Source organism: Dendropsophus ebraccatus, chromosome 11 (assembly GCF_027789765.1).
Source record: "Dendropsophus ebraccatus isolate aDenEbr1 chromosome 11, aDenEbr1.pat, whole genome shotgun sequence".
NCBI classification, from domain to species: Eukaryota; Metazoa; Chordata; class Amphibia; order Anura; family Hylidae; genus Dendropsophus; species Dendropsophus ebraccatus.
Window position 1 is genome coordinate 96,801,548 of NC_091464.1, and position 26,423 is coordinate 96,827,970.

General features: G+C 47.2%; 1 protein-coding gene across 2 annotated transcripts in view; it reads left to right on the forward strand.

The window, feature by feature from the left end:
- Positions 1-7,638: 7,638 nt before the first annotated feature.
- The window catches only part of HAO2 (hydroxyacid oxidase 2), a 37,487-nt gene continuing 18,702 nt past the window's right edge, over positions 7,639-26,423 (forward strand). Inside the window, exon 1 of one of the 2 annotated variants that reach the window (XM_069944717.1) lies at positions 7,639-7,741. Coding sequence is in view for 1 of the 2 variants with exons in the window: in XM_069944716.1 (XP_069800817.1) it covers positions 18,931-18,932 (2 nt within the window). In the remaining variant the exon portion in view is untranslated. Of the gene's footprint in view, positions 7,742-18,790; positions 18,933-26,423 lie in introns of those variants that run through there. The other variant, XM_069944716.1, reaches the window with a different exon arrangement.

A 26,423-nucleotide genomic window follows, 5' to 3' on the forward strand; every position in this document is an offset into this window, starting at 1 on the left:
TGTATGGTAGTAATGTGGTGTTATATAGCAGTATTATTGTATGGTAGTAATGTGGTGTTATGTAGCAGTATTATTGTATGGTAGTAATGTGGTGTTATATAGCAGTATTATTGTATGGTAGTAATATCTGGTGTTATATAGCAGTATTATTGTATGGTAGTAATGTGGTGTTAAATAGCAGTATTATAGTATGGTAGTAGAGATGAGGGAACCTGGAGCATGCTTGAGTCCATCCGAACCCGATCGGTCGGCATGTGATTAGCGGTGGCTGCTGAACTTGGATAAAGCCCTAAGGCAATGTGGGAAACATGGATATAGTCATCGGCTGTATCCATGTTTTCCAGACAACCTTAGAGCTTTATCCAACTTCAGCAGCCACCGCTAATCAAATGCTGAAAGTTCGGGTTCGGATGGACTCGAACCCGAACCCGGTTCGCTCATCTCTATATGGTAGTAATATCTGGTGTTATGTAGCAGTATTATTGTATGGTAGTAATATCTGGTGTTATATAGCAGTATTATTGTATGGTAGTAATGTTATATAGCAGTATTATTGTATGGTAGTAATATGGTGTTATATAGCAGTATTATTGTATGGTAGTAATATCTGGTGTTATGTAGCAGTATTATTGTATGGTAGTAATATCTGGTGTTATATAGCAGTATTATTGTATGGTAGTAATGTTATATAGCAGTATTATTGTATGGTAGTAATGTTATATAGCAGTATTATTGTATGGTCGTAATGTGGTGTTATATAGCAGTATTATTGTATGGTAGTAATATCTGGTGTTATTTAGCAGTATTATTGTATGGTAGTAATATGGTGTTATATAGCAGTATTATTGTATGGTAGTAATATCTGGTGTTATTTAGCAGTATTATTGTATGGTAGTAATATCTGGTGCTATATAGCAGTATTATTGTATGGTAGTAATATCTGGTGTTATATAGCAGTATTATTGTATGGTAGTAATATGGTGTTATATAGCAGTATTATTGTATGGTAGTAATATCTGGTGTTATATAGCAGTATTATTGTATGGTAGTAATATGGTGTTATATAGCAGTATTATTGTATGGTAGTAATATCTGGTGTTATATAGCAGTATTATTGTATGGTAGTAATATCTGGTGTTATATAGCAGTATTATTGTATGGTAGTAATATCTGGTGTTATATAGCAGTATTATTGTATGGTAGTAAGCGAAAATTATATTGTTAATTTGTTTTCCCTGAGACCCATTGGCATCACAATGTATGGGGTAAAATCGCCCCTGCGAGCCCCTGGGACGAAGGAATTTTTTAATGAACATAATTAGATAAGCTTTTAATCCCCTCCTACGGAAGTATAAATAGGCCCCGCCTCCCTACATCATCAGTCAATAACAAGATCTAACAACAAGGGGGGGAGCCTTGTGATGCCAATGGGTCTCAGGGAAAACAAATTAACAATATAATTTTCGCTTCCCTATCGTCCCATTGGCATCACAATGTATGGGGAACTAGCAAGAATCCCCAGGGTGGGTTATTCCAGAGCAGCGGCACTGAGCACCGATCTGGCGAAAGCTGTTCTGGCTTCAAACTTGGTACCCAATCTATAATGTTTAACGAATGTAGATAGAGACGACCAGGAGGCAGCCTGGCAAATACTCTCCAAGGGTACGGATGACCTTTCAGCCCAGCTGGAAGCAACCGATCTCGTGGAATGTGCCCTTGTAAACTCTGGAGGAGGCTTGTCTGCTGACGAATAACATAACCCGATTGTATCACAAATCCAGCGAGATATGGAGGGTTTGGAAGCCTTCTTCCCTTTATTCTTACCGGCAAAGAGGATGAGCAGATTTTCATCTTTACGAAACTCTGCAACTCTGGACAAGTAGATTCTAATTGTCCTAGAAACATCTAACAGAGATAGATTCAAATCATCCTGGGATTGACCTGCAGGAGAAAATACCGGAAGCACCACAGGTTCATTTATGTTTGTAAATGAAGGTACCTTGGGTAGGAAGCCTGGGAGGAATCTGAGGATTACCTTATCTTCTGCAAATGATACATAGGGAGGAGCTGAGCCAAGGGCTTGAAGCTCCCCTACCCTCTTGGCTGAGGTTAGCGCCAACAGAAGAGTACATTTAAATGTAAGAAATTTCAGGTCTACTTCCTCCAAAGGCTCAAATGGAGGGAGGCAAAGGCATCTTAGAACGAAGGAGAGATCCCATGAATCTACCTGTCTATTCATTCTAGGCCTTAACCTTGTAATGGCCTTCACAAAATTTTTAACTTCCAAGATTTGGAATAATTTATAATTTAAATGAGCTGATAAAGCAGCAATTTGGACTTTGATAGAACTTGGTGTCAGTCCTTTATCAAATCCCTCCTGTAGAAACTCCAGTACCTGCGGAGTAGAGGGCTTTAAAGTATTAATTTGTTTTGCAGAACACCAGGATTGGAAAACGTTCCATACACGGGCATAGGATTTATTTGTCGCTTCACTGCGAGCATGCGATAGTGTGCGCAGGACTTTCTCAGAAAAACGTGGTGGGCCTAATAGGATCCCCTCAGTCTCCACGCTGTAAGACTGAGACTGGCTAGGTCCTGGCAAAGATGCTCCCCCTGTGAAATCAGGTCCGGAACCAATGGGAGTTTCCAGAATTCCCCCTTGCTCATATTCATGAGCAGGGTGAACCAGGCCCTCTTCGGCCAAAATGGTGTGATTATTATCACCGATGCCTGTTCCATCCTGATCTTCATGAGAACCCTCGGAATCATGGAGATTGGAGGAAAGATATATGCCAATTGGAAGTCCCATGGTATTGACATGGCATCCACGATCGACGGTCTGTCTGCTGTGTATAGGGAGCAAAAACTCTTCAGTTTGGCATTCTCTATTGATGCCATGAGGTCTATCTGAGGTAGACCCCATCTCCGGGTTAATTGTATGAACACTGTTCTCGACAGCGACCATTCTCCCGGGACCGTCAATCCTCGACTCAACCGATCCGCCAGAGTGTTGTGGATGCCCCTGATGTGCATGGCCATCAATCTGGACACTCTGGGTTCCGCCCATCTGAAGATACATTCCACTTCTCTTAGAAGTAGAGATGACCTGGTACCTCCCTGCTTGTTGATATAAGCCACACAAGCAGTGTTGTCCGTCCGTATTCTCACCGCCCTGTGCGATAACATTGGAGAGAAATGTAGAAGAGCTAGATATATAGCTCTGAGTTCCCTGGCGTTCGAAGGGAGCAGGGATTCCTGCGTGCTCCATACTCCTGATACCGTCCTCTCTTCTAAGTGGGCACCCCATCCTGTGCCTGAAGCATCTGTTGTGATTGTGGTCCAATGAGGTTCCAGTATTGAGGCACCATGTCTGACCTGTCTCCACCATGTTAGAGACTGCCTTGTTTCCGTGGACAACACATGAAGCGTATCTAGATCTTCTATACGACGATTCCAAGCCTTCAGAACCTCCTGCTGAAGGTATCTCATGTGCCATAGAGCCCATGGAACCGCATCTGCAGCTGACGAGAGGAGCCCCAGAAACCTCATCAAGGTTCGGAGAGATACCTGCCGAGGCGGAATTAGAAATTGTGCCCCTCTCTGGATACGAATCACTCTGGGTGGTGAGAGGAAGAATTTCATTTGTATGGAGTCTATAACAAATCCGAGAAACGTTTTCGTTGTGGACGGAACCAGATCTGATTTCTCCTGGTTGACTATCCACCCCAATTGAAGAAGTATGTCCAAGACATAATCCAACTGGGACTTCAGAAGAATCTGAGTCTGTGCCATAATCAACCAGTCGTCTAGGTAAGGAATAATCTTTATTCCCTGTAACCTGAACAGCACCATGATGGCTGATACAATCTTTGTAAATACAAAGGGGGCTGAGGTTATTCCGAATGGTAGCACCTTGAATTGAAGGTGTCTTACCTCCCCCTGGAGTTGAGTCGCTATCCGTAAATATTTTCTGTCGGCTGGCGCGATCGGAACGTGGAGATATGCATCTTGGAGATCTAAGGACACCATAAAATCTCCCTCCTGCAGTAGGGTTTTTACGGTTTTTATATTTTCCATACGGAATTTTTTCTTTACCATGAATTGGTTCAGATACCTTAGATCGATAATAAGTCTCCACTTTCCGGATGGCTTCGGAACGAGAAAAATTGGAGAGTACACTCCTAGACCGATCTCCGACGTCGGGACCTCTTGTAACGCCTCGACTGCCAATAGGTGAAGAATTTCTTCTTCTAAGACCGGATGCTTTATCTGACCTAGATACCGTGAAACCAGAAACCTGGGGGGAGGGAGAGGAGATAAAGGAAGCACATAACCGCAACGGATAATGTTTACAATCCAGGTGTCGTTTATTAATTTTTCCCAACTTGGGAGAAAATGAGTTAGACGCCCCCCCACAGGTGTACTTCTGGCGTCAGAAATCGGGCTTTTTTGAGGAATCCTTATTTTGCTTTCCTCCTTTCTTATTATAATATCTTCCCTTATTTCTGCTCTGGTATCTACTTTTTCCCCTTTGAGGGGATCTACCCCTCCGAAAGGAGCCACGCGGTCTGTAAGAAGCACTAGTGGAAGATAGTGGAAGGGATTTCCCTTTCTTGTCCGACATTTCTTCCATTAGTTTGTCGAGTTCCGAACCAAATAGTCTACCAGGCTGGAATTCCAAGTTGCATAATTGGAATTTTGAATTAGCATCACCTACCCAAGGTTTTAACCATAGGGCCCGGCGACCAGCTGTAGACAAAGCCATCGTCTTTGAGGCTAGCCTTGTTTCCTGTGATGCTGCATCACATAGAAAATCAACGGCCATATTAACCTTTTTGAAAGAACGTAGGACCTTGTCCCTGTTCACACCAGCCTCTAGATCCTCCTGGACCTTGGCCAACCACCTCCTAAGGCTTCTAGATACCTCGAAGGAGGAGATTGCGACTGCCCCTTGGGCTGCTGCAGCTGTATATGACCGTTTGAAGGCCACCTCCACCCTTCTATCCATAGGATCTTTAAGGTTAGACCCGTCCTCTGCTGGCAACACTGTGTTCTTAGATAGTTTAGCTATTGCCGTATCTACCTTAGGAGGTTCATTCCATTCCCTGGATTGGTCCTCCTTAAGGACGTACAGGGTCTTGAATTTTTTGCTCAAAACCGGAGCTTTTTCCGGTTTCTTCCACTCAGCTTTAATCATAGCCAATGATGTTTCCCCTACTGAAAAAGCCCTAGGCTTTTTTACAGGGGAAGCCCCTTCCTCCAGCTCCTCAGGGTGAATTTCGGCCTGAACGGCTCTACGTAACTTATAGATGCTATCCATAGGAAAATAGCTTTTAAATGTATCTTTATCGTCTTCAGACGGAGAGGATGACTCTGAAGAGGAGGAAGACTTCACCTCATCGATAACCGTAAAGGCTGACCCCTAGGGCAGAAAGGATAATCCCTTTTAGCTGAGGAGAGTAATTCTAGCCCCCTACTAAATGTAGTACTTACAGGCTGAGAAGCAGTAGGAGATATACTGCGTTTGGTTTTTTTCTTTTGAGAAGGATGGAGAGACTCTCTATTGGCAAAGGCTTTTTCCACATAATCTTTCACCCAAATCACCACATCCTGAACATCAGGTTCTTCAACGTTTTTTGGGCGACATGAAGCACAACGAACTGAAAATACAAATTTTATATAAGAAATTTAAAGAGAAAAAGACCTTATCTTGCTAGTGGATTCAGCCGTACGGAATTCATAGCCATCCGGTAGAGGAGTCTCGCATTCAGCGCATGTGAAGTGTTTGCGCTTAGATGTTCTCTTAGCAGACGGACTGGTCTCCATTGCTGACATCTAAAATATATGTGCATATAAGTCTCACTTATATCCTACACATGGGCATCATATGCTTAACACAATGAATAACAGGCCTAGCCTGTAACAGGTTGCACTAACAAAATCGACCACAAGATGGCAGCAGAGTACACTCTTATTATTAACTTACACTGTAAGCAGAATGAAGATTTACCAGGACGTTTCACCGAGGAACACACCGAGGAACACACCGATCCACAGGAGCCACCTTACACTCTCAAAGAGCGCTTGAACTGACTGGAGCGCTCCTGGACGAACTGAGCGCTTTGAAGCGCTGGCCGCCAGAGCGGCGTGACGTTGTGACGTCACCACGTGTCTGCGTGATGACGCGGCGCGTAAGCGCGATGACGCGGCGATGACGCGGCGCGCACGCGCGATGACGTGGAACCCGGAAACTTCCGGGAGATGGACCGCAAGGCCGCCGACCTGCGTGTCAAGCAGGCGAGGAGGTGTAACAGCAGACTCTCACAGAATCTCCTCCACGGCGCGGCCTGGGTACAGCTCACTAATCCCTGTAGGGAGAAAAAGAAAGAGAGATGACATAAACCTAAGCATAAGGTAGGAGGGGCAAAGTCCCCTAGGGCTTAATGCTGACGAAGTAAAAAGACTGATGATGTAGGGAGGCGGGGCCTATTTATACTTCCGTAGGAGGGGATTAAAAGCTTATCTAATTATGTTCATTAAAAAATTCCTTCGTCCCAGGGGCTCGCAGGGGCGATTTTACCCCATACATTGTGATGCCAATGGGACGATAGGGAATATGGTGTTATATAGCAGTATTATTGTATGGTAGTAATATCTGGTGTTATATAGCAGTATTATTGTATGGTAGTAATATCTGGTGTTATATAGCAGTATTATTGTATGGTAGTAATATCTGGTGTTATATAGCAGTATTATTGTATGGTAGTAATATGGTGTTATATAGCAGTATTATTGTATGGTAGTAATATCTGGTGTTATATAGCAGTATTATTGTATGGTAGTAATATCTGGTGTTATATAGCAGTATTATTGTATGGTAGTAATATCTGGTGTTATATAGCAGTATTATTGTATGGTAGTAATGTGGTGTTATATAGCACTATTATTGTATGGTAGTAATATGGTGTTATATAGCAGTATTATTGTATGGTAGTAATGTGGTGTTATATAGCAGTATTATTGTATGGCAGTAATATGGTGTTATATAGCAGTATTATTGTATGGTAGTAATATCTGGTGTTATATAGCAGTATTATTGTATGGTAGTAATATGGTGTTATACAGCAGTATTATTGTATGGTAGTAATATGGTGTTATATAGCAGTATTATTGTATGGTAGTAATATGGTGTTATACAGCAGTATTATTGTATGGTAGTAATATCTGGTGTTATATATGACGGTATGTAGCAGTATTATTAGTATGGCAGTATTTGGGCACTGTACGGTGGGATTATTTTGTCACCATATATACTGATGTTATGTGACACTGTATGACGGTATGTAGCAGTATTATTTATATGGGGTTCTTTTTTTATATATTGCTTCGCTGGCGCACGCTCACTGGATAATTGCCATGGCTGCCATGGTCTGATCTGGTGGCGGCTCTTGTATAATATGTCCCATGAGTCCCCTTCGTCCCCCCACCCTGTGACACATCCCTCCGGCGCAGGACAATGCTCTGCCCCATACAAAGCAGAGGTCAGGGCAGGGTTAATCCTGTGCGTACTGTTTGTTCATGTAAAGAAAAAAAAACACGGCACACGGCAGCGGCGGAGTACAACTTTGTTGTTGGATGCCATTGGCCTGTTGAAGGCGCCGTATCTCGTACTTTGGACAGAGAGGGGTAGACGGGCCCCTCTCCTGCAGCCGGTCTTGCTGGATCCGGAGCCTATATACAGGTAACAGATGTGTGCCAGGGCCAGAGGACCCCCCCCTGCCAACACTGCAGATCTCTTAAAGGGACATCCTGCTAATATCCTCATACACTGTGCTGGGTCATAACTGTCATTAGCCGCCTTCTATGTCACCCCCCACCAGGCCTCACAGGGCCGACCACCCCCGGGGCTTCTAATAGCACAGCACCGAAGGCAGACGATGATATCAGTCACATATGATGTAATAGGAGGTTATATTAGTGCTGGAGCGTTATAAGAGGAGCGGCTGATATCAGTCACATAGGATGTAATAGGAGGTTATATCAGTACTGGAGCGTTATAAGAGGAGCGGCTGATATCAGTCACATGATGTAATAGGAGGTTATATCAGTGCTGGAGCGTTATAAGAGGAACGGCTGATATCAGTCACATATGGTGTAATAGGAGGTTATATCAGTACTGGAGCGTTATAAGAGGAGCGGCTGATATCAGTCACATATGATGTAATAGAAGGTTATATCAGTACTGGAGCGTTATAAGAGGAGCGGCTGATATCAGTCACATGATGTAATAGGAGGTTATATCAGTACTGGAGCGTTATAAGAGGAGCGGCTGATATCAGTCACATGATGTAATAGGAGGTTATATCAGTACTGGAGCGTTATAAGAGGAGCGGCTGATATCAGTCACATATGATGTAATAGAAGGTTATATCAGTACTGGAGCGTTATAAGAGGAGCGGCTGATATCAGTCACATATGATGTAATAGAAGGTTATATCAGTACTGGAGCGTTATAAGAGGAGCGGCTGATATCAGTCACATAGGATGTAATAGGAGGTTATATCAGTGCTGGAGCGTTATAAGAGGAGCGGCTGAGAGAGAGGAAAAAATATCATTATTTGCGGATGATATACTGCTGTATATAAGTAATACGCCGCTCTCCTTGACAAGGGCGATAGTGATAGTGGAGGAATTTGGAAGAGTTTCAGGGTTACAGATCAACTGGAAAAAAAAAAAGTGCTGTTGCTCCTGGATCGGGAAGTCAGCCACGAACAGGTTACTGGGCATCTAGGGGTAAGGGTGGCAAAGGATATTAAAAGATATATAGAGCTTAATATAAAGCTAAGGTGAAGGTTTGGTTAGGCCTCCCTCTTAGTATGGCGGACAGAATTGGTCTAGTGAAGATGGTTATGTTGCCCCAAATCTTATATATGTTGGTTAATTGCCCCATGTGGGTGGGAGAACGGTGTTTCAAACTGTTGGAGGCTTTATTATAGGAATTAATCTGGTAAGGAAGAAAAGTAATCGAGTCTAGGGGTGTATCTCAATGCACCCCCATGTTTAATAATCTTCACTTGCCAGAGTTGGCGAAAAAATTAAAGAATGGAAATTTTGGCACTGGTATGGTTTGCGATATGTGGCACAATTTTTTTCGGATTCTGGGGTGTTTTTGACATGGGATCAGTTAAGAGGGAAATTTGGGTTGCGGGAGAAAGCACGGTTTAAGTATATGCAAGTAAAGCATGCAGTTAGGAGCACTAAGGAAAGTCATTATTTACAGGTCACCGAAAATAATTTGTGGGAGTTCTAGATTAAAGGTGTCGGGTATATATAAAAACAGTCTAGTCAATTGAACGGGTAAAACAGTATTGGGTTGTGGTAACAAAGGCGTACGACAGTAGATAGTTTGACCGTAAAATAATATATGGAGATAAGAAATACGCCCGTTTTAGAGCTTGAGTAAGTGGCTTAGTAAGAACCAGTGGTGGAGGTTTTCCATTATTTTTATTAAAGATTGTGACCTGGGGAGAGCACGAGAGGCTCCAGAATTTTGGTGTTAAAGGGGTTGTCCGGCGATAAAAAATTATTCACAGAATAACACACATTACAAAGTTATACAACTTTGTAATGTATGTTATGTCTGTGAATGGCCCCCTTCCCCTTGTCCCACCACCCCCACCCGTGTACCCGGAAGTGTGGTGCGCTATACTCACTTGTCACGTGCCGACCACGGTCTCCGATCCTCATCAGTGACGTCTTCTTCGGGCGGCCAGCGGATCTTCCCGAGTGCCGGCCACCCTCTGCAGCGTCATCCGAAGCTCAGCCGCGATTGGCTGAGCATAACTGTGCTCAGCCAATCGCGGCAGAGCGGCTGATGACGCGGCCACATCATCAGCTGCTCAGCCGCGATTGGCTGAGCACAGTTCTGCTCAGCCAATCGCGGCTGAGCTTCGGATGACGCTGCAGAGGGCGGCCGGCACTCGGGAAGATCCGCCGGTCTCCCGAAGAAGACGTCACTGCTGAGGATCGGAGACCGTGGACGACACGAGATGCGGTGAGTATAATGCACCACACTTCCGGATCTAGCGTGGGTGGGGGGAAACACGGGGAAGGGGGCCATTCACAGACATAACATACATTACAAGTTGTATAACTTTGTAATGTGTGTTATTCTGTGAATAATTTTTTATCGCCGGACAACCCCTTTAACTAAGGGTACTATTACACGGAACGATAATCGTCCGAATTGGCCCGATTCGGCCGATTATCGCTCCGTGTAATAAATGCAACCATCAGCCGATGACAATGATCATCGGCTGATCGTATAGGTTAGACCCTATTTTCGTTGGGCGCCGACCGCGCACCGCTGCGTGTAATAGCGGTGCACGGGCGGCGACAAACGATATACATTACCCATCCACGTTCCAGGGCTTCTCCTGCCGTCCGCTTCTCCCGGGGTCCCACACGCGCTCTAGCATCACAGAGGCCTGTCAGCTAATAGGCCGCTCAGCCAATCACAGGCCGCAGCGGTCCCGGCCTGTGATTGGCTGAGTGGCCTACCAGCTGACAGGCCGCTGTGAAGCTAGAGCGCGTGTGGGACCCCGGGAGAAGCGGACGCAGGAGCAGCCCTGGAACGTGGATGGGTAATGTATGCCAGTTTAGCAAGGGCTGCAAGGACATTGGTAACGATGTCCATGCAGCTCTTGTCAAACGATCATCGGGCCGTGTAATAGGTCCAGTAAATGAGCGATGATCTAGCAGATCGCTGCTCGTTTACAGGTATTATCGGGCCCTGCTCGGCCCGTGTAATACCACCCTAAGGGGAAGATCAAGGGGGTGGTCGTGGGGGGGGGAACTGCCTGCGCGCGCTGGGCGGGGGCTGCACCTTGGTCCAGGGCTGGGCGGAACAGAGATGTATATGGTTTTGATTTTTTTTTTTCCTTTATTTTTTATTTTTTTGTTTTTGTTTTTTTTGTAATATAATTAAAGGTAGGATATCCTGTGTTTCAGTGACCTTAGGTGGAACCTGCCTTGGTGTGGCCTCCGAGTTGATTCTGTTAATAAAATTCGATTTCTTGGGGGCCATGGTTGACTATAATAAATGGTTGTCTGGCCACCAGGGGAACATGGAAACAGTGTGAGACCTCCCTAGTGTTATAGAAGAGGTTTAAGTGCTAGGGGGTCTGGTGGTGGTCCGGCATCCATCTGGGGAAGGTGGGTGTCTGACGATCAAGGACCCACTGGGTGTGAATGAGCTGGTGAATGAGGGAGGCTGCGCAGGCTTGATCTGCTGAAGAGGGCCCTGGATGTAAAGGGTAATTTTGGTAGGAAGGATTTTTTTTTTTGTGCTTTGTTTGGATGTAAAAATTAATAATATTTTTTATTTATAATTATATGCTTTATGGAAGTAGGTTTTGTAGTGCAGTTTGGTGTCCGGCTTCGCCTGGGTGGGGGTGCGGCCCTTGCTCGGGTGGGCGGGAACCCTGTGCGGGTGCAGGTAAATGCAGATTGTACAGCTAATGGGAGGAGGAAGTAGGGGAGAGGTAAGCATTATCATAGGAATTGTGAATTCGGTTCGGAGCCTCTCGTTGTGACTCCGCGGGAGGAATAGGTTTTGTACTGGTTTAAGGGTATATACGAGTAACTGTTCCTTGTGAGGGTGGGAAGGGGTATTTATGAAATATTATGATTGTGAGTGATTTTATAAGACATGTTAATTGTTTATTTGTAATAAAGATTAAATAAAAAAATAATAAAAAAAGAGGAGCGGCTGATATCAGTCACATAGGATGTAATGTCTGGAGGTTATATCAGTACTGGAGCGTTATAAGAGGAGCGGCTGATATCAGTCACATATGATGTAATAGGAGGTTATATCAGTGCTGGAGCGTTATAAGAGGAGCGACTGATATCAGTCACATATGGTGTAATAGGAGGTTATATCAGTACTGGAGCGTTATAAGAGGAGCGGCTGATATCAGTCACATATGGTGTAATAGGAGGTTATATCAGTGCTGGAGCGTTATAAGAGGAGCGGCTGATATCAGTCACATATGGTGTAATAGGAGGTTATATCAGTACTGGAGCGTTATAAGAGGAGCGGCTGATATCAGTCACATATGATGTAATAGGAGGTTATATCAGTGCTGGAGCGTTATAAGAGGAGCGGCTGATATCAGTCACATATGGTGTAATAGGAGGTTATATCAGTACTGGAGCGTTATAAGAGGAGCGGCTGATATCAGTCACATATGGTGTAATAGGAGGTTATATCAGTACTGGAGCGTTATAAGAGGAGCGGCTGATATCAGTCACATATGATGTAATAGGAGGTTATATCAGTACTGGAGCGTTATAAGAGGAGCGGCTGATATCAGTCACATATGGTGTAATAGGAGGTTATATCAGTGCTGGAGCGTTATAAGAGGAGCGGCTGATATCAGTCACATATGATGTAATGTCTGGAGGTTATATCAGTACTGGAGCGTTATAAGAGGAGCGGCTGATATCAGTCACATATGATGTAATAGGAGGATATATCAGTACTGGAGCGTTATAAGAGGAGCGGCTGATATCAGTCACATATGATGTAATAGGAGGTTATATCAGTACTGGAGCGTTATAAGAGGAGCGGCTGATATCAGTCACATAGGATGTAATAGGAGGATATATCAGTGCTGGAGCGTTATAAGAGGAGCGGCTGATATCAGTCACATATGATGTAATGTCTGGAGGTTATATCAGTGCTGGAGCGTTATAAGAGGAGCGGCTGATATCAGTCACATATGATGTAATAGGAGGTTATATCAGTGCTGGAGCGTTATAAGAGGAGCGGCTGATATCAGTCACATATGGTGTAATAGGAGGATATATCAGTACTGGAGCGTTATAAGAGGAGCGGCTGATATCAGTCACATAGGATGTAATAGGAGGTTATATCAGTACTGGAGCGTTATAAGAGGAGCGGCTGATATCAGTCACATAGGATGTAATAGGAGGTTATATCAGTACTGGAGCGTTATAAGAGGAGCGGCTGATATCAGTCACATAGGATGTAATAGGAGGTTATATCAGTGCTGGAGCGTTATAAGAGGAGCGGCTGATATCAGTCACATATGGTGTAATAGGAGGATATATCAGTGCTGGAGCGTTATAAGAGGAGCGGCTGATATCAGCCACATGAGATATAATAGGAGGTTATATCAGTACTGGAGCGTTATAAGAGGAGCGGCTGATATCAGTCACATATGGTGTAATAGGAGGTTATATCAGTACTGGAGCGTTATAAGAGGAGCGGCTGATATCAGTCACATATGGTGTAATAGGAGGTTATATCAGTGCTGGAGCGTTATAAGAGGAGCGGCTGATATCAGTCACATATGGTGTAATAGGAGGTTATATCAGTACTGGAGCGTTATAAGAGGAGCGGCTGATATCAGTCACATATGATGTAATAGGAGGTTATATCAGTACTGGAGCGTTATAAGAGGAGCGGCTGATATCAGTCACATATGATGTAATAGGAGGTTATATCAGTACTGGAGCGTTATAAGAGGAGCGGCTGATATCAGTCACATATGATGTAATAGGAGGTTATATCAGTGCTGGAGCGTTATAAGAGGAGCGGCTGATATCAGTCACATATGATGTAATAGGAGGTTATATCAGTACTGGAGCGTTATAAGAGGAGCGGCTGATATCAGTCACATATGATGTAATAGGAGGTTATATCAGTACTGGAGCGTTATAAGAGGAGCGGCTGATATCAGTCACATATGGTGTAATAGGAGGTTATATCAGGGCTGTATTTACCACTAGGCACCCGTGGTCCGGTGCCTAGGGCAGAACCTTGCAGGGGGGAAAAAACCAGGGAGCAGGGGGAAAAAAAACTAATTTTTATTTATTTTTATTTTTTTTGTCTCCCACATCCTGTTCATACTTGCCAGCAAATCTGGGGGGGGTGGGGGTTTGGGGTATGGTGGTATTGGTCAGGTCTGCTGTAGAGGTGTTAAATATGATGCCTGGAGCTATCACCTGCCAATCTACCAATCTTGTGGTGACATTTGTTGATGTTTTAAGCAGTTAAAAACCATGAAAAATGTGATTCAGACAATATTTCTACATGTAGAGAAATGCATATGGCCGAAACCAGGCTCCCATGTCTTCAGGATGCTGACTGGTGCGTGAAGATGGGGCGTCTTCAGGTTTAGTGCCTAGGGCAGCAGCAGCCAGTAATACGGCCCTGGGGGGGGGGGGGGGGAGATTTGGGGTTCTGAGTTATAATAATGATGATATGAGGAGTGAGCACCTTTCCTGCTATATAATCTGCTTTAGGGTCAGTTCACACGTACAGACTCGCAGCGTAAATCTCGCTGCGAGTCTGTCAGGTCCTGGCAGTTCACTGTCACGCTGTCTGAACGACCTCTGCGTGTATGTAATTCTGCCGGCCCCTTAACCCCTTCTGCTCCCGCTCTGTATACATTACCTCTCCTCGCTGCACGGGGTCCCGACGTACTGCTCTCCCGCCCGGCCAATCACTGGCTGCAGCTGGGCAACACACTGATTGGCCGGGCAGGAGAGCAGGACGTCGGGACCCCGTGCAGCGAGGAGAGGTAATGTATATAGAGCGGGAGCAGAAGGGGTTAAGGGGCCGGCAGAATTACATACACGCAGAGGTCGTTCAGACAGCGTGACAGTGAACTGCCAGCACCTGCCAGATTCTGTACGTGTGAACTGACCCTTATAGTTTTATTCCTTCCTGCACTGTATGCAAATCAGCGCCAACAAAGTCATGTGGGCGGCGTATCTCCATCAACTAGTCATGTGGGCGGCCTCTCTCCATCAACTAGTCATGTGGGCGGCGTATCTCCATCAACTAGTCATGTGGGCGGCGTATCTCCATCAACTAGTCATGTGGGCGGCGTATCTCCATCAACCAGTCATGTGGGCGGCGTATCTCCATCAACCAGTCATGTGGGCGGCATATGTCCATCAACCAGTCATGTGGGCGGCATATCTCCATCAACCAGTCATGTGGGCGGCGTATCTCCATCAACCAGTCATGTGGGCGGCATATGTCCATCAACCAGTCATGTGGGCGGCGTATCTCCATCAACCAGTCATGTGGGCGGCGTATCTCCATCAACCAGTCATGTGGGCGGCGTATCTCCATCAACTATTTATGGCTCCTGGGCTGTTATCTCACCTCTCCATGTTGATTCCACCTCCTCACTCTGTAATCCCGCCTCTCCACTCTGTAATCCCGCCACTCCACTCTAATCTCGCCTCTCCGCTCTTTTATCCGGCCTCTCCGCTCTGTAGTCCCACTTCTTCGCTCTGTAATCCCGCCTTTCCGCTCTGTAATCCCACCTCTCCGCTCTGTAATCCCGCCACTCCGCTCTGTAATCCCGCCTCTCTTTTCTGTAATCCCACCTCTCCGCTCTGTAATCCCACCTCTCCCCTCTGTAATCCCGCCTCTCCGCTCTGTAATCCCGCCTGTAATCCCACCTCTCCGCTCTGTAATCCCACCTCTCCCCTCTGTGATCCCGCCTCTCCGCTTTGTAATCCCGCCTCTCCGCTCTGTAATCCCACCTCTCCCCTCTGTGATCCCGCCTCTCCGCTTTGTAATCCCGCCTCTCCGCTCTGTAATCCCACCTCTCCGCTCTGTAATCCCACCTCTCCGCTCTGTAATCCTGCCACTCTGAGAGTGATTCCTAGGCCTGGAGGCTGCTACATCATTCAGAGGCGGGATTACAGAGCGATGAGGCGGGATTAAAGAGGGGAGAGACAAGATAGAGCAGAGAGGCGGGGTTACAGCCTGGAAGACTAGTTGATGAAGAGACGCCGCCCACATGACTAGTTGATGGAGAGACGCCGCCCACATGACTAGTTGATGGAGATACGCCGCCCACATGACTAATTGATGGAGAGAGGCCGCCCACATGACTAGTTGATGGAGAGACTCCGCCCACATGACTAGTTGATGGAGAGACGTTGCCCACATGACTAGTTGATGGAGACTCCGCCCACATGACTGGTTGATGGAGAGACGCCGCCCACATGACTAGTTGATAGAGACGCCGCCCACATGACTAGTTGATGGAGAGACGCCGCCCACATGACTAGTTAATGGAGAAACGCCGCCCACATGACTAGTTGATGGAGAGACGCCGCCCACATGACTAATTGATGGAGATACGCCGCCCACATGACTAGTTGATGGAGAGACGCCGCCCACATGACTAGTTGATGGAGATACGTCGCCCACATGACTGATGGAGATACGCCGCCCACATGACTAGTTGATGGAGAGACGCCGCCCACATGACTAGTTGATGGAGAGACGCAGCCCACAAAACTAGTTGATGGAGACGCTGCCCACATGACTAGTTGATGGAGAGACGCCGCCCACATGACTAGTTGATGGAGAGACGCAGCCCACAAAACTAGTTGATGGAGACGCTGCCCACATGACTAGTTGATCGAGAGACGCCGCCCACATGACTAGCTGCAACTGATTTGCATACAGTGCAGGAAGGAATAATACTACATTTTGGGGGAGACAATGGCAAACGATCAGATATGGCAGGAAAGCTGCTCACTCCTCCTCATCTCTATTATAACTCACAACCCTAAATCCCCCCCACCCCCGATATCTGTGCCGTCCTCCATGTCTGTATATTAACTGCACAGGTCAGAGGTCACGGCTAGGAAAGTGTCACCTAGAAAGCGGCAGAGATGTGAATTATTAATCTATTTTATCTGTATCATAGGTCACATCTCCACAGAGCTGATTTATCATGTCTCATCACCTCCAGAGCTGCACTCACTATTCTGCTGTTACATCATGTCTCATCACCTCCAGAGCTGCACTCACTATTCTGCTGTTACATCATGTCTCATCACCTCCAGAGCTGCACTCACTATTCTGCTGTTACATCATGTCTCATCACCTCCAGAGCTGCACTCACTATTCTGCTGTTACATCCTGTCTCATCACCTCCAGAGCTGCACTCACTATTCTGCTGTTACATCATGTCTCATCCTCCAGAGCTGCACTCACTATTCTGCTGTTACATCATGTCTCATCCTCCAGAGCTGCACTCACTATTCTGCTGTTACATCATGTCTCATCACCTCCAGAGCTGCACTCACTATTCTGCTGTTACATCATGTCTCATCACCTCCAGAGCTGCACTCACTATTCTGCTGTTACATCATGTCTCATCACCTCCAGAGCTGCACTCACTATTCTGCTGTTACATCCTGTCTCATCACCTCCAGAGCTGCACTCACTATTCTGCTGTTACATCATGTCTCATCCTCCAGAGCTGCACTCACTATTCTGCTGTTACATCATGTCTCATCCTCCAGAGCTGCACTCACTATTCTGCTGTTACATCATGTCTCATCACCTCCAGAGCTGCACTCACTATTCTGCTGTTACACCATGTCTCATCACCTCCAGAGCTGCACTCACTATTCTGCTGTTACATCATGTCTCATCCTCCAGAGCTGCACTCACTATTCTGCTGTTACATCATGTCTCATCCTCCAGAGCTGCGCTCACTATTCTGCTGTTACATCATGTCTCATCCTCCAGCGCTGCGCTCACTATTCTGCTGTTACATCATGTCTCATCCTCCAGAGCTGCACTCACTATTCTGCTGTTACATCATGTCTCATCCTCCAGCGCTGCGCTCACTATTCTGCTGTTACATCATGTCTCATCCTCCAGAGCTGCACTCACTATTCTGCTGTTACATCATGTCTCATCACCTCCAGAGCTGCACTCACTATTCTGCTGTTACATCATGTCTCATCACCTCCAGAGCTGCACTCACTATTCTGCTGTTACATCATGTCTCATCACCTCCAGAGCTGCACTCACTATTCTGCTGTTACATCATGTCTCATCACCTCCAGAGCTGCACTCACTATTCTGCTGTTACATCCTGTCTCATCACCTCCAGAGCTGCACTCACTATTCTGCTGTTACATCATGTCTCATCCTCCAGAGCTGCACTCACTATTCTGCTGTTACATCATGTCTCATCCTCCAGAGCTGCACTCACTATTCTGCTGTTACATCATGTCTCATCACCTCCAGAGCTGCACTCACTATTCTGCTGTTACACCATGTCTCATCACCTCCAGAGCTGCACTCACTATTCTGCTGTTACATCATGTCTCATCCTCCAGAGCTGCACTCACTATTCTGCTGTTACATCATGTCTCATCCTCCAGAGCTGCACTCACTATTCTGCTGTTACATCATGTCTCATCCTCCAGCGCTGCGCTCACTATTCTGCTGTTACATCATGTCTCATCCTCCAGAGCTGCACTCACTATTCTGCTGTTACATCATGTCTCATCCTCCAGCGCTGCGCTCACTATTCTGCTGTTACATCATGTCTCATCCTCCAGAGCTGCACTCACTATTCTGCTGTTACATCCTGTCTCATCCTCCAGAGCTGCACTCACTATTCTGCTGTTACATCATGTCTCATCCTCCAGAGCTGCACTCACTATTCTGCTGTTACGTTATGTCTCATCCTCCAGTCACCCATCACAGAAGAGAGACAGGAGGCTGTGAATGTAGCTCTGGATGTGACTGGAGGATTGGACAGTGACTGTTGGGGGGGGGGGGGGGGGTCCTTACCACCACACAGCTGATTGGCTGTTACAATGTGTCAGTGGAGGGAGAATCTAGAGTGGATACAACTGTAGCTGTCCCTCAGCTGTGAGAAGTTGTGTAAGCTCAGGCCCTCAGAGCAGCGCTCGTCCATACTGGGATCTGTGTATATAGGGGGGTCAGCGGTCAGCTCCTGCGTCAGCAGCTCTGGGGGAGGGGCCTGTGCTGGGGACAAGAGCTGACAGTTCACTCTATCCAGGAGAAGAGGCGGCTGCGACAGGAGAGGAGACCCCAGAATGTAAGAGCTGGGGGGTCCAGGGGGGGGGGGAGGGCACCTTGCACATTTAAAGGGCCGGTACTGTCTGCTCTCATAAAGAATCACAATGAAAAGTTCTTTAACTTTCTGATGAACTTTGTCTCAGTGAGTGAGAAGACAGCGGAGGGTCCGTTACAGTGTGTCAGTATAGTGAGCACGGCCGCAGTAGCAGGACTCTCCTCTCTGGATACTACAGTGTGTCTGGATACTACTGTGTCAGTACAGCTGAGGGTCCGTTACACTGTGTCTGGATACTACTGTGTCAGTACAGCGGAGGGTCCGTTACACTGTGTCTGGATACTACTGTGTCAGTACAGCTGAGGGTCCGTTACACTGTGTCTGGATACTACTGTGTCAGTACAGCTGAGGGTCCGTTACACTGTGTCTGGATACTACTGTGTCAGTACAGCTGAGGGTCCGTTACACTGTGTCTGGATACTACTGTGTCAGTACAGCTGAGGGTCCGTTACACTGTGTCTGGATACTACTGTGTCAGTACAGCTGAGGGTCCGTTACACTGTGTCTGGATACTACTGTGTCAGTACAGCTGAGGGTCCGTTACACTGTGTCTGGATACTACTGTGTCAGTACAGCTGAGGGTCCGTTACACTGTGTCTGGATACTACTGTGTGTCAGTACAGCGGAGGGTCCGTTACACTGTGTCTGGATACTACTGTGTCAGTACAGCTGAGGGTCCGTTACACTGTGTCTGGATACTACTGTGTCAGTACAGCGGAGGGTCCGTTACACTGTGTCTGGATACTACTGTGTGTCAGTACAGCGGAGGGTCCGTTACACTGTGTCTGGATACTACTGTGTCAGTACAGCGGAGGTTCCGTTACACTGTGTCTGGATACTACTGTGTCAGTACAGCGGAGGGTCCGTTACACTGTGTCTGGATACTACTGTGTCAGTACAGCTGACGGTCCGTTACACTGTGTCTGGATACTACTGTGTCAGTACAGCGGAGGGTCCGTTACACTGTGTCTGGATACTACTGTGTCAGTACAGCTGACGGTCCGTTACACTGTGTCTGGATACTACTGTGTCAGTACAGCGGAGGGTCCGTTACACTGTGTCTGGTTTAGTGAAGTTATGGAGAATTGGAGGCCGATAATTCCTCTCAGTGCGGCCTGGAAGCTTCTGGCCAATATGCTGTGTAATCGGCTGGTGGAGTTTGCACCCCGGCTCCTTTCGGGGGGCTCAGCACTGCTCTGTTCCTTAGGGTCAGGGAGGCAGTGGGGCGGAGTAGTGCGGGTCTTTGTGATCGGGTGAACCACGAGTACCTCTTGTCCGTTCTTCTGAGATACGGCCTACCAGATACTTGTGTCAATTGGCTTAAGATGCATGAGGCAGAGAGTTTCCCGCTGGTGAACGGTCGGTCTGGCCGCTCTTTGGTCCGGAGGAGCCAGAAGCCACCAAGAAAGTGGTGGCGTACGCTGATGATGTCATCGCCTTCATATCCTGGAGAGAGGGGGGGCAGACATGGTGATGTCAGAGGTGGAGCGCTACTCAGAGGCATCGGGGTCCAACAACAACTGGGATGAGGGTGAGAGTCTCTGGCTGGGAGGGGGAGATCCCAGGTTTGATCCCCCGGCCATCCTTTTCCAAGACTTGGCAACAATCTGAGACATAACATTGGGCCAGGGCTGGTGGCTGCAGCGTGACTGTGTCCATCTATCTGGGCAGTGTATGTATCTTGCCAGAGGCTTCCTATACTAGGATCTACAGCCTGTTCTTCCAGCTGTTATGGGGGAATAGGCTGAACCTGGTCAAGAGAGAGGTTACGTACCGCACGAGGAGACTAGGGGGTTTGTCTATGGTGAACCCTGTGGTGTTCTTAGTGAACACCTTCTTGAAAGCTAACATCGCAAACCTCTGGAAAGAGAGGGCTCCTCTGTGGGAACTCTCCTGCAGGGAATGGTTTCAGCCTTTCTTCCAGGAATGGGAGACAGGAGGGCGAGTGAAGGACCTTCGTACACCCCATGGATATCTTCCGGCTTACGCTACCCCGACTCTGAAGATGATACGTCGGTGGGGTCTGGGAATGTGGGAGATCAGGACTTGAGGAAATTCCTTGACAAAGGGTTCTGCTGACCCATTTCCAGAAGCCATTGGCGCTCAGGGATTGCCCAGGCCAGGATCTAGAGGTTGGGCTTAGTCTTGGTGCTTGGGCTTAGTCTTGGTGCTTGGGCTTAGTCTTGGTGCTTGGGCTTAGTCTTGGTGCTTGGGCTTAGTCTTGGTGCTTGGGCTTAGTCTTGGTGCTTGGGCTTAGTCTTGGTGCTTGGGCTTAGTCATGGTGCTTGGGCTTAGTCTTGGTGCTTGGCCTTAGTCTTGGTGCTTGGGCTTAGTCTTGGTGCTTGGGCTTAGTCTTGGTGCTTGGGCTTAGTCTTGGTGCTTGGGCTTAGGCTGCATTCATACGTTCCGGGAAGTTGTCCGTGCTCACGGATCCGTGCGCACGGACAATTTTACAGCCCATTGCTTTCTATTGGGCTATTCAGATGTTCCGTGATTTCACAGATCCGTGATCCGTTCCGTTAAAAAATAGGACATGTCATTTCTCAGAACGGATGCACGGAAAGGATTCCCCATAGAAATCAATGAGATCCGTGTTTTTCATGGATGTACATGGATGTGACATCCGCGTTCATCCGTGAAAAACACGGATGTGATGTAATCAATGTCATTTAAAATGCTTTAACACAGATCCATGAAAAAAACGGACACTGATGCAAAACAAATGCAAAACGGATGAAAAATTGTTCGAATTTAAACGATAATCGCTCTGTGTAATTGCAGGCAACGATCGAAAAATCGTTGGTATGTCGTTGATCGTTCATTTAGCTCTGAACCTAAAATTATCGTTAATTATTCGCTAATCGTTCGCTGTAATTCCACGTTCGTTCGCTCAAGTTCCACGTTTTTTCACTAATCGTTCAGTGTAATTGCTCATTGTCCATTGTTTTTCTGGGATCAGAAGGAATAAACGATCATAGTAACGATCGCAATAATGATTGTAGTAACAATCGTAACTAACGTTTATCGTTCTATGTAATATGGTGAACGATTTCAGGTTAACGATAAACAATCTCGTTCGCGATTGTTTATCGTTAGCAGTTAATTGTTAAAAATCGCTCAGAGTAATAGGATCCTCAGGAACGGACTATAACCCCTTAGTGACCGCCATGCTGCCTTTTCACGGCGGTCACTAATGGGCTTTATTCCGATGCGTACGCCTTTTAACGGTGTACGCATCGGAATGAATTGCCGCCCGGCAGCGGCAGCAGTGCGGGAGATCAGCTGTCAGTGTGACCGCTGACCCCCTCCTGTAACTGTCCGGAGTGGAGGATGCAGCGGCATCTAACGGGTTCCGGTGTGTACCCGACGGCGGTCGCAGTGAGAGGAGATGAATTCATGTCCTCCCCCCCCCCCCCCCCCCCCCCGTTCCCCCCGTAATAACCTTAGTGTTCACAGTGATTAATTCCTCAGGGTACAAACACACTTGCCGCATCGGCAGTGAGACTCGCTGAGGATCCCGGCCCTGTGTACTCAATGGCAGACAAACTCGCAGCAGGGATCTACATCCCTGTCCAAAGGCCGACCCGTTAACCCCCCGGCCGCCGGAGACTATACATCACCTGGTCCCAGGATGTACATGTGTCTGCCATTGGCCGGGATCCTCAGCAAGAAACTCGCTGCGGATACAGCAAGTGTGTTTGTACCCTTAAAAAAGATCAAACTCTCTCCACTACCAGAGGTGGCGGAGAGCATGGGGCAATGATCAGGGACTAGCCAATGTGGTCCTGGTACAAGTGATCAGCGGTATATACTATATACCACTCATCACTTGTCCCAAATGCTGCCGCCACTTTTTGTCCCCTGTCACCAAAAATCATTGGTAACAGGATAAAAAGTAAAGTGCCCCGGATTACCTGTAACCACCCCAGATTACCTGTAACCACCACAGATTACCTGTAACCACCCCAGAATACCTGTAACCACTCCGCATTACCTGTAACCACCCCAGATTACCCGTAACCACCCCAGATTACCTGTAACCACCACAGATTACCTGTAACCACCCCAGATTACCTGTAACCACCACAGATTACCTGTAACCACCCCAGATTACCTGTAACCACCACAGATTACCTGTAACCACCCCAGATTACCTGTAACCACCACAGATTACCTGTAACCACCCCACATTACCTGTAACCACCCCAGATTACCTGTAACCACCACAGATTACCTGTAACCACCCCAGATTACCTGTAACCACCCCGCATTACCTGTAACCACCACAGATTACCTGTAACCACCCCACATTACCTGTAACCACCACAGATTACCTGTAACCACCCCACATTACCTGTAACCACTCCACATTACCTGTAACCACCACAGATTACCTGTAACCACCCCGCATTACCTGTAACCATCACAGATTACCTGTAACCACCCCACATTACCTGTAACCACCACAGATTACCTGTAACCACCCCACATTACCTGTAACCACTCCGCATTACCTGTAACCACTCCGCATTACCTGTAACCACCCCAGATTACCTGTAACCACTCCGCATTACCTGTAACCACCCCAGAGTACCTGTAACCACCCCGCATTACCTGTAACCACCTGCATTACCTGTAACCACTCCGCATTACCTGTAACCACCCCAGAATACCTGTAACCACCCCAGATTACCTGTAACCACTCCGCATTACCTGTAACCACCCCAGATTACCTGTAACCACCCCAGATTACCTGTAACCACCACAGATTACCTGTAACCACCCCGCATTACCTGTAACCACCACAGATTACCTGTAACCACCCCACATTACCTGTAACCACCACAGATTACCTGTAACCACCCCGCATTACCTGTAACCACCACAGATTACCTGTAACCACCCCGCATTACCTGTAACCACCCCAGATTACCTGTAACCACCCCAGATTACCTGTAACCACCCCAGATTACCTGTAACCACCACAGATTACCTGTAACCACCCCGCATTACCTGTAACCACCACAGATTACCTGTAACCACCCCGCATTACCTGTAACCACCACAGATTACCTGTAACCACCCCACATTACCTGTAACCACCACAGATTACCTGTAACCACCCCGCATTACCTGTAACCACCACAGATTACCTGTAACCACCCCGCATTACCTGTAACCACCACAGATTACCTGTAACCACCCCACATTACCTGTAACCACTCCACATTACCTGTAACCACCCCAGATTATCTGTAACCACCCCGCATTACCTGTAACCACCCCAGATTACCTGTAACCACCTCGGATTACCTGTAACCACCCCGCATTACCTGTAACCACCACAGATTACCTGTAACCACCCCACATTACCTGTAACCACCACAGATTACCTGTAACCACCCCACATTACCTGTAACCACCACAGATTACCTGTAACCACCACAGATTACCTGTAACCACCCCACATTACCTGTAACCACCCCCAGATTACCTGTAACCACTCCGCATTACCTGTAACCACTCCGCATTACCTGTAACCACCCCAGATTACCTGTAACCACCCCGCATTACCTGTAACCACCCCGCATTACCTGTAACCACCCCAGGGTACCTGTAACCACCCCAGATTACCTGTAACCACCCCAGATTACCTGTAACCACCACAGATTACCTGTAACCACCACAGATTACCTGTAACCACCCCACATTACCTGTAACCACCACAGATTACCTGTAACCACCCCGCATTACCTGTAACCACCACAGATTACCTGTAACCACCCCGCATTACCTGTAACCACCCCGCATTACCTGTAACCACCCCAGATTACCTGTAACCACCCCAGATTACCTGTAACCACCACAGATTACCTGTAACCACCCCACATTACCTGTAACCACCACAGATTACCTGTAACCACCCCGCATTACCTGTAACCACCACAGATTACCTGTAACCACCCCAGATTACCTGTAACCACCCCAGATTACCTGTAACCACCACAGATTACCTGTAACCACCCCACATTACCTGTAACCACCACAGATTACCTGTAACCACCCCGCATTACCTGTAACCACCACAGATTACCTGTAACCACCCCAGATTACCTGTAACCACCCCACATTACCTGTAACCACCACAGATTACCTGTAACCACCACAGATTACCTGTAACCACTCCGCATTACCTGTAACCACCACAGATTACCTGTAACCACCCCAGATTACCTGTAACCACCCCGCATTACCTGTAACCACCCCGCATTACCTGTAACCACCCCGGATTACCTGTAACCACCCCGCATTACCTGTAACCACTCCAGATTACCTGTAACCACCACAGATTACCTGTAACCACCCCACATTACCTGTAACCACCACAGATTACCTGTAACCACCCCAGATTACCTGTAACCACCACAGATTACCTGTAACCACCCCGCATTACCTGTAACCACCCCCAGATTACCTGTAACCACCCCGCATTACCTGTAACCACTCCGCATTACCTGTAACCACCCCAGATTACCTGTAACCACCCCACATTACCTGTAACCACCCCGCATTACCTGTAACCCCCCCGCATTACCTGTAACCCCCCCGCATTACCTGTAACCACCCCAGAGTACCTGTAACCACCCCGCATTACCTGTAACCACCACAGATTACCTGTAACCACCCCGCATTACCTGTAACCACCCCAGGGTACCTGTAACCACCCCAGATTACCTGTAACCACCCCAGATTACCTGTAACCACCCCAGATTACCTGTAACCACCCCGCATTACCTGTAACCACCACAGATTACCTGTAACCACCCCGCATTACCTGTAACCACCCCAGATTACCTGTAACCACCCCAGATTACCTGTAACCACCACAGATTACCTGTAACCACCCCGCATTACCTGTAACCACCACAGATTACCTGTAACCACCCCGCATTACCTGTAACCACCACAGATTAACTGTAACCACCCCACATTACCTGTAACCACTCCACATTACCTGTAACCACCCCAGATTACCTGTAACCACCCCACATTACCTGTAACCACCCCGCATTACCTGTAACCACTCCGCATTACCTGTAACCACCACAGATTACCTGTAACCACCCCGCATTACCTGTAACCACCACAGATTACCTGTAACCACCCCACATTACCTGTAACCACTCCACATTACCTGTAACCACCCCGCATTACCTGTAACCACCACAGATTACCTGTAACCACCCCACATTACCTGTAACCACCACAGATTACCTGTAACCACCCCACATTACCTGTAACCACCACAGATTACCTGTAACCACCACAGATTACCTGTAACCACCCCCAGATTACCTGTAACCACCCCGCATTACCTGTAACCACTCCGCATTACCTGTAACCACTCCGCATTACCTGTAACCACCCCAGATTACCTGTAACCACCCCGCATTA